Genomic DNA, 15,084 nt, shown 5'->3' with positions numbered 1-15,084 from the left:
TTTTAATGTGTTTTTAAGTACAGTGGTACTTCGGTTTGTGAACATAACCCGTTCCGGAAGTCCGTTCTTAAACCAAAACTGTTCTTAAACTGAGGCACGCTTTGCCTAATGAGACCTCCTGCCACCGGTGCCCTTCCACCATTCGGATTCCGTTCTTAGACTGAAGTAAAGTTCGCAAACCAGGACACTGCTTCTGGTTTTGTGGAGTTCGTAAATAGGGCTGTTCTTAAACCGAGATACCACTGTACGTTGGAAGCCACCAAGAGTGAACCCAGTCAGATGAGAGGGGTACAAATAATAAATTATTACTATTATTAGCCACCTAGTAGATTTTCCCTGGTACTGGGGGAATACTCCCCTTTGATTAAAACATCAACAGCATCTGTGTGTGAAACCATTATTGTGTGATCTCCACAATCAGTACCAGGTTGGTAGGTGAGGGCTGGAAGTAACAATGACTGCACTCTCTTCTCTCTCTCGTTCTGTCATATGCCACACACCTCACAGCAGCCATTTTGTGACTGGTGCCCACAGCACTTCCTCAACATTCAAAATGTGCCTGCTGGTCCAAATAAGTTTGCAAACACCCTGTTGTAGAGCGCTGGTGGAGCCACAAGGCGAACCGAGCTCTGGTTAGGGCTATTCAGAAAAGGACAACAACTCAGCCGCCATAGAAAAGGCCCACTCACCACGGAGCATGGTGTTTTGGTGCTTGGCTGTGCAGATCAGGCGTGTGATCCCCTCAATTACTTGACTCTTCGGTTCCAAGTCCTTCTCTTTGTTTTTCTTAGTCAGGAACATGACTACCAAAAGATAACCATTCGAGATTCAACAGATGTCCACACAGTGAAATCCAACGTTGAGCAAGCACTGGAGGAGTTTCATGCCCCTTTCCACAGCGCATGCAAAGAGTCTGCCCATGAGGACTAGATGCACAGTTCCCAAACTTTTCCCCCTGCCCCACAGACCACTTGAAAATTGCTGAGGGTTTTGCCAGCCCACTCACCAATTTTTTGGCCTGAGGCGGCAGTTATGATGCGTTATGATTCTCAATTGTGTTTTCACTGCTTCTTTTCTTTCTTACACATTGCATTTCATTGTATTACATTTTGAATTCCGTGAAATTTGAACTGTTAATAAAATGAAGTGCAATGTAAGAAGTAAGAAAAGCAATTACACACAATGCAATTAAAATGTAATACAGTGGTACCTTGGGTTAAGAACTTAATTCGTTCTGGAGGTCCGTTCTTAACCTGAAACTGTTCTTAACCTGAGGTACCACTTTAACTAATGGGGCCTCCTGCTGCTGCCCCGCTGCTGCCGCACGATTTCTGTTCTCATTCTGAAGCAAAGTTCTTAACCCGAGGTACTATTTCTGGGTTAGTGGAGTCTGTAACCTGAAGCGTCTGTAACCCGAGGTACCACTGTATGCATTGTGTGGAACATTCTGTTTCCCGTCTTCAACCACAAATCTATTGGCACGTCTTGGCCCACCCAAATAGGATCGCTGGTAATTCAGGGACCACTGTTTGGACTAGAAGGAAACTGTTTGGGCCAGTATGAAACTAATCAATGTCAATAGTAAAATAATAGCAACAAATAAACCAGCAGGCTGATCTGGTGTAGGCAGACAACAAAGAACTGTGATGCTTCTGGGGAAGATTACCTTTCTTATTCTTCTCCTTAGTGACCACAGTCATGGCCATGGTGTTGGGGGCGGTCAGCTCCCCAGGGCCAGGGATGCGGCTGACCTGCAGGGAGCGGAAATTGCTCTTCAGGGTGTTTTTGATGCCCGTCTCCCGCTTCTCGGCCTCTTTCCTCTTCTCTGGACCCTGCGCTGTCCAGTAATCGACTTGCAGGCCCATCACCTCCACGCCAGGACTCAGGTTGCTGGGAGGAAGAAACAGAAGCTGCAACCAAAATGAACCCTGAGCCAAGCCAGGCGAACAGCATGGCACAGCTCAGGCCGGACTGTACCACTCCAGGTTCTGAGGGGGACAGAGGTGGAAGCGCACCACTTACCCAGCTCCCGAGAGCCCGCTGCTGACCGATGGGGAGGGCGGAGGGGTACCCACCACCTCCTTGGTATAGGGGACGCTTCCGCCAGATGGAGATGACGAGCTGAGCAGCGAAGTGGTGCAGATGGTCACATCGTCAGAATCAACTGAGGAAAGGGGGGAAATGGCCATATTATACCAGGGAGATGGTGGCTGATTTCAGTACCCTGGTGGCATTTAAACATCCATCCAATTCAGGGTGCTTCCAGATGACCTGTTTCTTGAGGACAAAGTTTGGGGGAAGCTTAGACGATTGTCTTAGATGTTTACTACGGCATCGATCCAGTATATCTGAAGGAGCGTCTCGACCCCCATCATTCTACCCGGACACTGAGGTCCAACACCAAGGGCCTTCTGGCGGTTCCCTCGCTGAGAGAAGCCAAGTTACAGGGAACCAGGCAGAGGGCCTTCTTGGTAGTGGCACCTGCCCTGTGGAACGCCCTCCCACCAGATGTCAAAGAGATAAACAACTACCAGACTTTTAGAAGACATCTGAAGGCAGCCCTGTTTAGGGAAGCTTTTAATGTTTGATGCATTACTGTATTTTAATATTTTGTTGGAAGCCGCCCAGAGTGGCTGGGTATAAATAATAAACTTTATTATTATTATTATTATTATTATTATTATTATTATTATTATTATTATTATTTGTTCTGCTTTGTCTGCAGGAAGGTTAGGTGATGTTGCATCAATCAAATGCCGCTCCACCCTTCCCAGTGCCTTCCCCCATCATTCGTCTTCTTGCAAAAAAGTCTCGATTCTGCAGGGATGTGTTTCTATTGCACAATAACAACCTTACAGCCTGCACAATCTTAATTTTCTGATCTGTGACTGAATCCCGCCTGGAAATAGTGACACCTGGAAGCGCCCTCATTCATTGTGTGTTTTACATCTTTTATATAATCTGCTCTCCCAAAGCTGGGATTTACAGCCTTGCACCAAAAACACCTTGGGGAGCTTACTGTTGCTAGACACAGCTTAGCCTAGTCAATAATAATAATAATAATAATAATAATAATAATAATAATAATAATTGTACCCTGCCCATCTGACTGGGTTGCCCCATCCACTCTGGGCAGCTTCCAACAGATAGAAGACAATAAAACACCAAACATTAAAAGATCCAGTTATTACATAAGACCATAAGAGCCAATGGTCTATCTAGTCTAGCATCCTGTTCTCACAGTGGCCACCCAGATGCCCATGGGGCACCCATAAGCGATATATGACCACAAGAGTCCTCTCCCCTCCTGCAGTTTCCAGAGCCCACCAGCAAACTGGAGGAGGATCATCCTTGCAAGATGCAGGCAAGGTGGGAGACCAGAGCCAGGCTGTCTTGGCCATAGCCTCCGGGCGCCTGGCTCAGTGCCTTTTTCTCACCTGAGGTGTTGAAGGACTGCTCCACAAGGCCCACCTTCACCACCTGCCAAGGAACAAGGAGAAAAGCCTCAGTCAGTACCCAAAGACTTGCTGAGAGCCAACTTTCCACGCCAAGGAGCAGCTAACACAGCCTTTGTCATGCTGGCAGGGGATGATGGGAGTTGTAGTCCCAAATGTCTGGGAGGTGCCAGATTGGCAAAGGCTGAACCAACACCTCACATGACAGTGACTGTGGCCTCCTGCCAAACTACCTCGGACAGAAGATCACCAGGTTGATGGACCATATGGAATTGATAGAAAGGACTGACAGAATCCGAGACCAGGGAGAAGAGACGGTGAAAGAAGATTGGGAAAAAGTTTAAAATTTATTTAGAGAAATATTGTAAAATTAATGAGTGTTAGAAAAATGTTGGAATGAAATTACATGGCTTTAGTAGAAACGTTATAAGGAGTTAAGTTCAAATAAGTTTTAGGGTTTTAATGGTAAGATAAGGTTAAAATAAATCAAGACAATTAAATGACAGAAAACAGTGAAAGATGGAAAGAATTTGCTGAAATAATTAATAACTACAATACAAAAAAGGGAGGTGTGAGGAGGTCGATGAAACAAGTTAATGAAAGACAAAGATATGGAAATATTGGATGTGTTTTTAATTGTTTTTGCTTTTGTTTTTGTTTTGATGTATTGTGTCTTTTGGTTTTTTTTATGTATTGTAATGTATTGATTTGTATTGTTTACTTTTTCTCTGTTTTTACTTCTTTCTGTAATCTTTAAACTTTGAATAAATATTATTTAAAAAAACAACAAAAAAAAAACTACCTCCTTCCTTGCAGACCACCTTGGGAAAGGTGAAAGGAAGAAGAAGAAGAAGAAGAAGAGGAGGAGGAGGAGGAGGAGGAGGAGGAGTTTGGATTTGATATCCCGCCTTTCACTCCCTTTAAGGAGTCTCAAAGCGGCTAACATTCTCCTTTCCCTTCCTCCCCCACAACAAACACTCTGTGAGGTGAGTGGGGCTGAGAGACTTCAGAGAAGTGTGACTAGCCCAAGGTCACCCAGCAGCTGCATGTGGAGGAGCGGGGAATCGAACCCGGTTCACCAGATTACGAGTCCACCGCTCCTAACCACTACACCACACTGGCTCTCCTAACATTAACTTGCAAGACAAGTTATATGGGTGCTGCCAAGAAGAAGGGCAATGGCTTTTCTGAGTGCTCTAGCGGCCCCCCAACAACAACAGCACTCACCCCGACAAACGGCACAAACTTCTGGCAGGAATCCTCGTCAGGGCTGTGAAATGGAGCAGAGGCAATTAAAAGCTGCAACCCCGCCCCCCCTCCTGGAAAGAATCCTTGGCCTGGAAAGGCAACTGTGGAGAAGGGGGTAGCTCATGCAGCCAGCAGGACCTCCCATCATCCTTTGCTCACCATCCTCCTGAGCTGGAGAGGGACAGGCCCCCCGCCCCACCCCGAGGTGATGCTTCATCCAGACTATTTTGTCCCTGTCCTTGTTGACGTGTCTCGTCAGTGCACAGCCTCCCCCCGCCCGCCCCCCCAGCCAGCAAAGAGTTATAAACAAGCAGCCGTTCTGAGAGAGCCAAAGCGATGTTGTCTCATCTTTGGGATGGGACGGGGGGCGAGGGAAGCAAGACAGACTCCTCTGCCTTACGCAGCAAAGCAACCCCACCCCCGGCCACCCCAAATGCTGAGCACAGGACCACACGGCATAGGGAAGGTTGCAGGAGGGAAGGAGGAAGACGAGGAGCACAGGGACAGATGCGCTTAAGAGGCTCAGGAGGAGGGGGTGGCTTTCCTTCCCTCCCCAACATGCAACCAGGAACAGGCAGCAGCCCTTGTCTCACACAAGACGGGGGTCGGGAGAAAGGAGTCAGGAGGCAACTCTGTTCCTGGACAAAGAGGAGACGGACAGACACCGGGGAAGAAGGGCAACACTGCAGCAAGCCACAGTTCCAATACCTGATATAAAAATCAAAATAGAGGCTTCTTTTCCTTGAATGCCAAAACAAACAAGAAACAAAAAAGACCAAGAAGAGGGAGAGGCGTAAAGAACTGCTGGAACGTAAGCGGTCACTAAGATGACGGGCGCCGGGAGGTGACACAGACACACACACAGAAGTGGTGTCCGTCTGAATGGCGGCTTTGGGGAGGAGAGGGGTCCAGAACTCTTGAGCAGCAGGGGGAGAAGCTTCTTCTGGCTGAATCTAAGCAGCCAGGTTCTGAGCTTGTGAACCGAGTCAGAAGTAGGGGAAGGGGGATGTCTCCCTGAAGACACACCTGTTCACCCTGGCCTTGGGACACCTGCGATGCTTGTGTTTTGGTTGCCCAGCCTATGTATAGGATCATAGAACTGCAGAGTGCGAAGGGACCTAGTCCGACCCCCTGCAAAGCAGGAATCTCCACCAGATCAGACATGGCGGGTGATGGAGACAAAGGAATGCAACCGTTGGGCTAGAAAATGGCCCCCACCCCCTGGGTTTATGGCTTGCCCTTCGCTGGTATCAGTACAGATAAGGGGTGGCCTATACAACTGCGCAACAGGAAACAAACCCAATAGTAAACAAACAGCTATCCCTGTGATTGCCATCTGTTTCGATTGTTTTTAATGCTCCACTTGGCAGCCACACTGAGGCCTGCTGGTGATTAAATGAATTTAACCATAATCATCATAAAAATGTAGGCATTGTCATTTGGCTCCAGATCTTTTTTCGGGAGGGGGGACTGGGACATCACCTCTTTACCCTGGCTTTTCAGGTGCATGCTCTTAGGACCCACCTTTCTGTATGATTGTAAGTTGTTTTGAAGTGTTTTTCACATGTTTTAATACTGCTAACCCACCCTAGGATCGTAGGATGGAGGGTGGGTAATTTCATGATCATCATCACCACCCTCTCCCCCCCCCCCATTAAAGACCCACAGCCTTCTGACCCCAGCCCATTTGCCTGCGCCCTCATCTCTCTGGGTCCAAACTGCACAGTGACCCCCAAAGAAGAGGGAGGCTCTTGCTTAGTTAGAGGGAAGGGTGGGGTGGGTCTCCTGCAGAAGGGCCAAAAAGAGAAAAGAGGTGGTGGAGGGAAGACAGCTACATAAAGAGAAAGGAAGGCAAAACTTGTTTGGCCAGCCCAAAACATCTGCAGAGCATCAGACTGGGAAAGACTGTCCTCTTACCTGCCAGCGAACCATCTTTATTTACAGAATCATTCCATTTCATCCAGTAGCCTAAACTGGATTGGGATGGTTCTGTAAAACCTGGCACTGGTGAATTGGACTACTGCCTGGGCACCAGACTGGCAGAGGCTGCTGTCAGTACACATAATGTCTTACAGCACTAGAGGGGTTCTGCCTCTCTTCCATCCTTGGCCCCTTGCTGAGGCACAGGCAGATACTGAGCTGGGGCCACTCCTGGCGCCAGGCCTGGCAGGCACTGTTGGGTTTTGTTGGGAGCTGCCCAGAGAGGCTGGGGCAACCCAGCCAGATGGGCGGCATATAAATAACAAAATTATTATTATTATTATTATTATTATTATTATTATTATTATTATTATTATTGGGTTTGTTTGGGTTTATTATGACACAGTCTTACTCAGATGCCCTGGCAGACCTGCACTCTCCCATGTAGATGACAACAGCATGCCCAGAGTCCTCTCCACCTGATCTTGGGATTTAGCAGGCTGATGCTGGAGCTGATGCCACAGTTTTCACACTTTTGAAGAGCATTTTCCACATCTAACACACATGGCTTCTGGAACACCCCAACCCCTGCCACCCAAATTAATTGCCCTAAAGCTGCTACACTTTGCAGTGGGTTCCAGAATAAGTACTCTGCTCGATGCCAGCATTGCCCAACCTTGGATCCCCAGATGTTGCTGGACTCTGATTCCCATCAGCTCCAGCCAGCATGGCCAACAGTCAGGGATGATGGGAGTTGGAGTCTAACTACAGGCTGGGGAAGGTGGATCTACCCTCTAACTGGGACCCTGGCTGAGGCTGATGGCATTTGAAGTCCTACAACGATGGAGGTTACCAGCTTGGCGAAGGACTGAAAACTACATGTAGGCTAGTTGCCAGTGGAATAGTAAACCATCTATTTCAGAGGTAAGGAACCTGCGGCCTTTCTGATGTTGCTGGACCACAACTCACATTGCCTGGGACTGATGGGAATATGACACAGCTGCAAGGCCATTGGGCCCAGAGCTTTCAGGTCACCATGGATGAACTCTTCTTAAGTCGACCACTGCAGACTCTTCCCCGCCCTGCCCCAACACAAAGCAACCTCTCTCCCCAGCCTTGGTTTTCCGACAGCGGCATTGAGTTGCACAACCACAAGCTTGCGCTAACTATGTGAAGCGCCTGGGCACATTGTGCGGCAGCCCGTGGCAAGCTAGCTGCACACATGCGCTGCTGTGACGCATCGTTACACCTCCGGCATCCGCCGCTGCAGATGTCTGAAAAGGAACGTCAAAAGCCAAACCCTGCACAAAGCGAAGCTCTGCAGTCTGCACACAAAATACTGTGCCAAATTCTGCACGTGGTGGTCGCTGCAGTTGGCCACCCTTGCTGTAGGGCCTGTTCTGATGCCAAGAATGTGATCGCATTGAGGAAGCAGACCAAACAACTAATGAAGCGTAATGAAGTGAAAATGGTCCAGTACAAATCTACCACTAATGCACTATTATTGCATCAATGACATGTTGCCCACGCCTACAAAAAAACCCAGCTCCATGAGCTTCATTGCCCATATTTTGCCAAGTCCAAGGTCTAACTTAAAGGTAAAGGTAAAGGGGGCCCTGGCCATTAGGTCCAGTCGTGGCTGACTCTGGGGTTGTGGCGCTCATCTCGCTTTATTGGCCGAGGGAGCCGGCGGCCAGCATGACTAAGCCGCTTCTGGCGAACCAGAAAAGCACACGGAAACGCCGTTTACCTTCCCACCGGAGCGGTACCTATTTATCTCCTTGCACTTTGACGTGCTTTCAAACTGCTAGGTTGGCAGGAGCTGGGAAAGAGCAACGGGAGCTCATCCCATCGCGGGGATTTGAACCGCCAACCTTCTGATCGGCAAGTCCTAGGCTCTGTGGTTTAACCCACAGCGCCACCCGCATCCAAGGTCTAACTTAGTGGCAAGTAAAACTACTGTAAGTGGCGAGTTGGAGGTGGAGATGCAGTGCTCAGAAGCCAATGCCCATTTTGCTTCCACTTGAAGGCAATGCTCCAAGACTCTGAAATGAGTTTGAAGGACACCCCACCACCACCCCTGGTTTGAAGGATATGAGGTTCCCCTGTGCCCAAAACTCACAGGCTTCCATGCCTGGCTGGGGCATGGTGACACCCATCCCAGGACATGTCCCGGCCCAAAGCAGAGCCCCTAACCCTGCAGAAGCTCCCGCGGGGAGTGCAGCAAGCCAGCCGTACGTACTGTGTGCCAGTCCCCGATGGCTGTAGGGGCAAGCAGAGAACAGCAGGGCTTGAAGTACCCCACACACCTGAACTGCGGGGGGAGGAAGCACAGAAACAGAACTTGCAATTCCCCAAAACCACTGACCGGGCCTGCCTTTCTCCTGGCACCTGGGAGAAGGTGTTCTTCTCTGCCCCATGACAGAAGAGCTGCCTGTTCCTTCTGCTCTCAACCCTACTGGGCTTCAGGAGCAGGTTCAGAGACACTGGAGCTATCCAGGAGCCAGGGAAAAGCTGACAACAAAGAGTGGGACTCTCTACATAGCTTCTGCACCACTGCCCAACCCAGCACACTATCCCTTGGGAATCCAGGGAAGCAGTCATGGCCCATGATAGGACCCCATGTGGTGTAGAAGGTGGGTCTAAGTAGCTCCTTCATTTGCCCATAGTGTGTGTGTGTGTGTGTGTGTGTGTGTGTGTGTATGAAAGGAAGATGGCCTCTTACCTCTTCTGCTTGTAGGTCAACATGGCCTCGGAAATGGGCAACTGGTGGGACACATTGGCGCCAGTGATGAACTGGACGACCCGACCAGGGACATCCACTGTGTCTGGAAGGAGGCGAGTGGAAGAGTTAGACGAGGCAGAACATCCTTAAGGAACAAGCCCCCTGCCCCATCCCACCCGGTCCCACCCTGCTCCTCCCCAGCTGGAGACAGGCCTGCTTTGTCCTATATTGAAAGATTTTTGGCAGAAGGTAACTGAAACTATCAACAGAACTGTACGAAACAACCTGACATTTACAGAGCAAAACATCCTCTTGAATTATATACCCAGCACATGGAACCTTACAAAAGGTGGACTCGCCGTGCCCTTACCACAGCAATAGGACTGAAAAATAAAAATGCGGCTCCCTTCTACGATTGGATTGAAGAAATATACAAACTCGCAACATATGAACAACTTGCATATAAACGCAGACTTGCCATGGACAAATTCCATGATATTTGGAATCCATTCTTACAAATACTGTTATAAGTTAAGATCTGGTGAAGTACAAGAACAACTTTGTAAAATATGCAGTTTTGGGTTTCCCCCCTTTATTTCCCCTTCTACACGGGTTCTATTTCTCTTTCTCTCTCTGTTATCTACGTCTCACATATAATTATGTACTTTTTGGATTTTCAATAAAGATGTTGCCTTTAAAAAGTCCTGCTTGGGGAAACCCAGCCAGATGGGCAGGGTACAAATAATAAATTATTATTATTATTATTATTATTATTATTATTATTATTACTTACCTGAACTAGGGGGCTCGAGTCTGCTAAACAGCTCTCTCCAGGCTGCATCCAGGAACAAGGTGCTGTACCTGTTGTCCACAGAGCCAAGGTACTTGGCCACGGGGTGAGAGCCTGCCAACGACACAGAGGAAAAGGAAGCATTTTAATAAATAAATAAATACCTACGACGCTGGAGAAGGCAAGTAGAGCAAAGCTTGCACCGCCTTAGGAAGGGCAAAATCCTGTTTCGCCTGGTTTGCCTCCACTATTTCCAGCCCATCTTTTTCTTTTTCCAGTTGGAGAGGCCGAAGGGATGTTCCCATATCAACCAGGGCAGAAATCCTAGCAGGGAAGACACAGGGGCCTTCCAGGACAGCCATGGCAAAGCTCTTACCCAACGGCACCACGAGGAAACGGAGATAGTTGAGCCAGTCCGGGGTCTTGCCGGCTAGCTGCTCCACAAAGAAGCGCAGGACGATGCTCAGGTAGCTCTGGTCCCCTGCGACGGCCACTTTCACTGGGGGAGGCATGTGGGAATTACAGTTACAGCTGCCGGAGGAAGAGAGAGGCTGAGAGATTCACAAAGAAGCAGCCCCCCCGGAAAGAGCACAGCCAAACTACTGACCCCACCCCCTGGCGCCTCACTACTCCACTGCCATCACAAAGCCTAGAATCTACCAGCCTTTGGACAAAACCAGGAGCAGTTCCATGCGAGTGGGAAGGAGGGGGGAGAGAGAAAGAGAAGAAAGGGGGGGTGGCAGAAAGAGGAAGAAAGAGGAAGGGAGGGAGAAGGGGTGGCCGAGAGACAAACACTGGTGCCCTGCCCAGTCTTGTCTCGGTCTCTGCTCACTACCTGGAATGAATGACTAACATCCTGACCTAATAGCTGCAGAAAACATCAGCACACTAATCCTTGTATTTACCAGAAAAGCTTATATTATTGCAGGAACCAGACTCCACACAGACACCGACATCTCTTTCAAGGTGCATTTCTTATCCAGAAACTACAGAGATAAAGATGCAGTCTTCCCAAAACCAAGGCTTCATCCTCTTTACTTCAAACCAGTACACACACAGTTCAAAGGACTTCTGAACTACGTTACTCAGGAAACTCCCTCTCCACAAACTATAAACTCCATATTTTCAATGACTGGCCAGCTCACAGCTTCAAGGGGACCCCCTCTTTGCTCCTCAAGGACCTCAAGGATCAATCCTACAGTTTGCTGGACCACGGTGAGTGAAGCTGTCCCCTTGCCAAGCACAGGGGTCTGAAGAGAAGAGCTTAGCACTTGCAGAAGGCTCAAGTCTCTGTTCTGTGCCTTTGAGTTCCGTTTTCTTCAAGATCAGGTTTTTCTGCACTTACTTTCCAGGCTTTGGGGGGTCATCAGACCCTCTCTTTACAGATTTCAAGGTGTGGGTGTCTAATGCTTGCTGCCCACACATGGATGCTCGGGTTGCGAACGTGATCCGTGCAGGAATCACTTTCGCAACCCACAGCACCGTGTGCGCACACGTGCAGGTTGCGAACCGGCGCTTCTGCACATGCACAAAGAGCGATTTAGCGCTTGTGCGCATGCGCAACCGCCGAAACCCAAAAGTAACCCGTTCCGGTACTTCCAGGTTTTGGCGTGTCCGTAACCTGAAAAAACGCAACCTGAAGCGTCTGTAACCCGAGGTATGACTGTATTCTTGTTTTATTTCCGTGTAGCAAACCAATTTTTCCCTACATCCTGGCATGACACGTTCTTTCTAAGGGTTAAAGGCACACAGGCATTTTTCATGAACGCAGGTACTAACTCAACACAGAAGATTCCAATCCTCCTAGAGACCTGCATGTTGAGTTCATGCGTGTGGTGCGCAAGCCTGAGGGTTCAGGCGCACACCACTTAGCAACTTGGGTGGCTGCAACCCCTGCATACATGAACCCCCAAAGTCCTTTCTTCGGGGTCCACCTGAAAAACCAACATGGGGCCCTCAGACCCTGGTTTGTTGCTGCCCGCCGGCAATACTCACTATCTCTGGATGCGAGAGACGATGGTGTTGAAAGCGGCCTGCACATCCGCCATGGAGCAGGTGGAGACAATGGGCTGCTTGTGCTCTTGCAGCTGGTCGCACAGATACTGCCGAGAGGAAACCAGAAATAGGAGGCAGGAATGGGATGAAGAAGAAATGCAAACACTTTGCAAAAATAACTTGCTGGGGAGGTACCAGAGCCCTTCCCCGAATCCAGGAGTCGCCAACATGGTGCCCTCTAGAATGTTGAATTTCAAGCTATTGCCCCCAGTCGGCATGGCCAATGGTCAGGGATGATGGGATTTTTCAGTCCAGCAAGATCTAGAGGAGCCACAGGTTGGTTTCATTTATTTGTTGGCTTGATTTGAGAATCATTAGCATTTCTAAGGTTCCCCATTCTGGCTTTAGACCCAGGTTACTTGAAGGAGTATCTGTGCTCATATGAACCTGCCTGAGCCTGGAGAGGCTTTTACCCACACTTTAAAAATCCGCTCTGGAAACAAACATGTAGCCACTGAAGCTTCCTGGTTGGCAGTGCTTCCAGCTGAGGGTTTTTAATTTTGTAAGAGGGTGGTTCAAATATTGCAAATGGGTCATTGGCAACAGTTGTGTTTTTTAATTATTTAACAGTGGGGTTTTCTTGGAAAATTAAATTTGAGAAGGGATAGGGAGCTGACATCTTGATGCCAATTATACTGCAGGGATGCAGCATTTTTATTATTATTTTTTGCATGCATGAGGAGTGTTCATCCCACAATAAATACCCATCTGGAAGCACTCAAGAGAGCTCAGGGCCTCTGCTCCAGATCACTTGGGCTTGGGGTGTTTCTCCCAGCTTGTTCATGTGAACTAAGCCTCTTCTTTACTCTCAAGCTGGGGAGTTTCCTTGAGCCGGAGCCTACAGCAGCATTTGCAAAGCTCTGGCTCAATGTCCAAATAATAATAATAGAGGGTGACATTTTATGGGGGAGCTGAAAACCCACTGAAAAGGGCTGTGGCTCAGGGGTAGAACACCTGCCTTTGCCTAGAAGAGGGTCCTGGTTCAATCCCTGGTATCTCCAGGTAGGGCTGGGAGAACCCCCTGCCTGGAACCCCAAAGAGCTGCTTCCAGCATGCATATTACTGGACTCCGACTCCCATCATTCCTGACCACTGGCCCTGCTGACTGGGGCTAATGGGAGATGGAGTCCAACAAGCACCCAAAGGGCATCCAGCTGGGAAAGGCTGGCTTTAGAGGCATGCAAGATGCAGGAAGATGGTACCAAGGCTTCCCTGCCCATCCCCAGGGCTCCCTTACCTGGCCTTGCCACTCGGCTATGTTCACCAGGATGATGCTCTCGGGCAGCTGCTCATCCGAGACCAGGATCTGGTTGAGCTGGTCATACACAGACTTTCGGGGCACCTGCAATAGCACAACAGAGGAGCATTCACAGACTGGCACGAACCCACAGCCACCCTTGGGCTGGCTATGCAAAGACCTAGAGGATGGCAAAGGCAGGTAAGACCTCGTGGCCCCAGCGGTGGCTGGTTTCCATTGGGACTGGTAGGGCCGAAGCCGAGGAGACTACCAGCAGGTGGCGCCACAGCCAATGATAAACAGAATCACTTCCTAACTGGTTGTTAAGGAGGATGGGATAGTTTCCCTTTCCCCCTGGACCAACCTTCACTGCTTGGCCCATTTCTGATGCCAGGAGCTGCCAATTCTTTTCATCTCAGAGCTCCACCAACCCACCCCATCATTATTATTATTATTATTATTATTATTATTATTATTATTATTATTATATTTTTTAATCGACATTTCCCCACAATACAGTAAAATTGCAGTTACAAAAGATACATAAAACGGAAGACGAAAAGAAAGGGACAACAGAAAGAAAGGGAGGAAAGAAAAAGGATGGAAGGAAAGAAAACCCCTCAACCCACCGCTTCCAAGCGATTGACTGACCTCCCTCCCGGGGGGGGGGGGAACCCTTCCTCCCCCTACAAGCCCCTCCCCCCACCCGACTGCCTGACCTGGGTGCCCTGCCGTGAGTCTGGGGAGCTCTCGCTGTCCAGGCTGCTGGTCCGATCGCCCTGGCCCTTGGAGTTCTGCCTGTCCTTGACGGACATGCTGCGTGGCCGCCACAACTGCTTGTTCTCAGCTTTGCTGAAAGGCAAAAGTCTGGTTTGTCAAAGTGATACGGAGGAAGCTGGACCTGGCGGGTGGCAAAAAGAGAAGCCTGCCAGGCGACTGAGCGGCTGCCACTAGCTGCAGCGGGAAAGTCAGCGGCGGAAGTGACAAGCCCAGGCTCAGAGAGACCCCACTGGGTCCCAGACATTTCCGGGGTGTGTGTGACTTTCACATGGATTCAGAGAGCAGGGAAGAGCCACCATGCCTCCAAAGATCACCTCTCCCCGCTTTCAGTATCTACATGCCAAACCTAGGACTGGAAGGATCTCCAGGGGAGACATTCTTGGTGGGTGCCTGTCAAATCAACTAAGTTACAATTCATTGCATTTTAGCTCTTTCCAGCTGCTTCCACACAAGGTGTTTTAACTCAGAATTGCCATGCTTTGTTCATTCACTTTTTCCCGAGTATCCAGACTGTGCCATTATCAAGCCGCTACTCTTGTAGTGTCCCCTCCACCAGGCCCTGCTCCTCTTCCATGCCCATTCAGAGCACTGCGACCACAGCCGGTTTGCGGTCGCCTGAGCACTTCAGTCACGCCGCCTGGATTTGCCAGCATGCGACAGAATCCCACCCGCAAAACAGCGACAGGCTAGCAGCCGCTGTTCCGCCACCAGCCACAAGAGAGAGGACTTCTTTACCTGGGAGAAACAGTGGCTGGGAACTCTGGCTTGCTGCTGCTGCTAAGCTGGGTCAGCCTGTCCACGCTGCTCTCCTTCAGGACTGTCTCGCCAGGTCCTCCTGGGCAGGATTCATCAGCCTCCAGCTCCTGAGGGGATG

At 49.4% G+C, this 15,084-nt stretch overlaps 1 protein-coding gene across 3 annotated transcripts in view; it reads right to left on the bottom strand.

Moving 5' to 3' along the window:
• Positions 1–15,084, bottom strand: part of LOC114594774 (phosphofurin acidic cluster sorting protein 2-like) — a 189,686-nt gene that overhangs the window by 3,318 nt on the left and 171,284 nt on the right. Inside the window, exons 12-24 of one of the 3 annotated variants that reach the window (XM_028724888.2) lie at positions 14,946–15,073; positions 14,150–14,282; positions 13,431–13,535; positions 12,134–12,240; positions 10,515–10,669; positions 10,142–10,252; positions 9,349–9,451; positions 8,866–8,937; positions 4,683–4,725; positions 3,438–3,480; positions 2,023–2,164; positions 1,667–1,890; positions 690–803 (exon numbers count right to left, since the gene is read on the bottom strand). In XM_028724888.2, coding sequence (XP_028580721.2) covers positions 690–803; positions 1,667–1,890; positions 2,023–2,164; positions 3,438–3,480; positions 4,683–4,725; positions 8,866–8,937; positions 9,349–9,451; positions 10,142–10,252; positions 10,515–10,669; positions 12,134–12,240; positions 13,431–13,535; positions 14,150–14,282; positions 14,946–15,073 — 1,480 coding nt within the window. Of the gene's footprint in view, positions 1–689; positions 804–1,666; positions 1,891–2,022; positions 2,165–3,437; positions 3,481–4,682; positions 4,726–5,411; positions 5,445–8,865; positions 8,938–9,348; positions 9,452–10,141; positions 10,253–10,514; positions 10,670–12,133; positions 12,241–13,430; positions 13,536–14,149; positions 14,283–14,945; positions 15,074–15,084 lie in introns of all 3 variants that reach the window. The other 2 variants (XM_028724889.2, XM_028724890.2) reach the window with 2 other exon arrangements.

Source organism: Podarcis muralis, chromosome 3 (genome assembly GCF_964188315.1).
Source record: "Podarcis muralis chromosome 3, rPodMur119.hap1.1, whole genome shotgun sequence".
NCBI classification, from domain to species: domain Eukaryota; kingdom Metazoa; phylum Chordata; class Lepidosauria; order Squamata; family Lacertidae; genus Podarcis; species Podarcis muralis.
The sequence above is the reverse complement of the archived record's forward strand: the minus strand, read 5'-3'. Positions and strand labels throughout refer to the sequence as shown.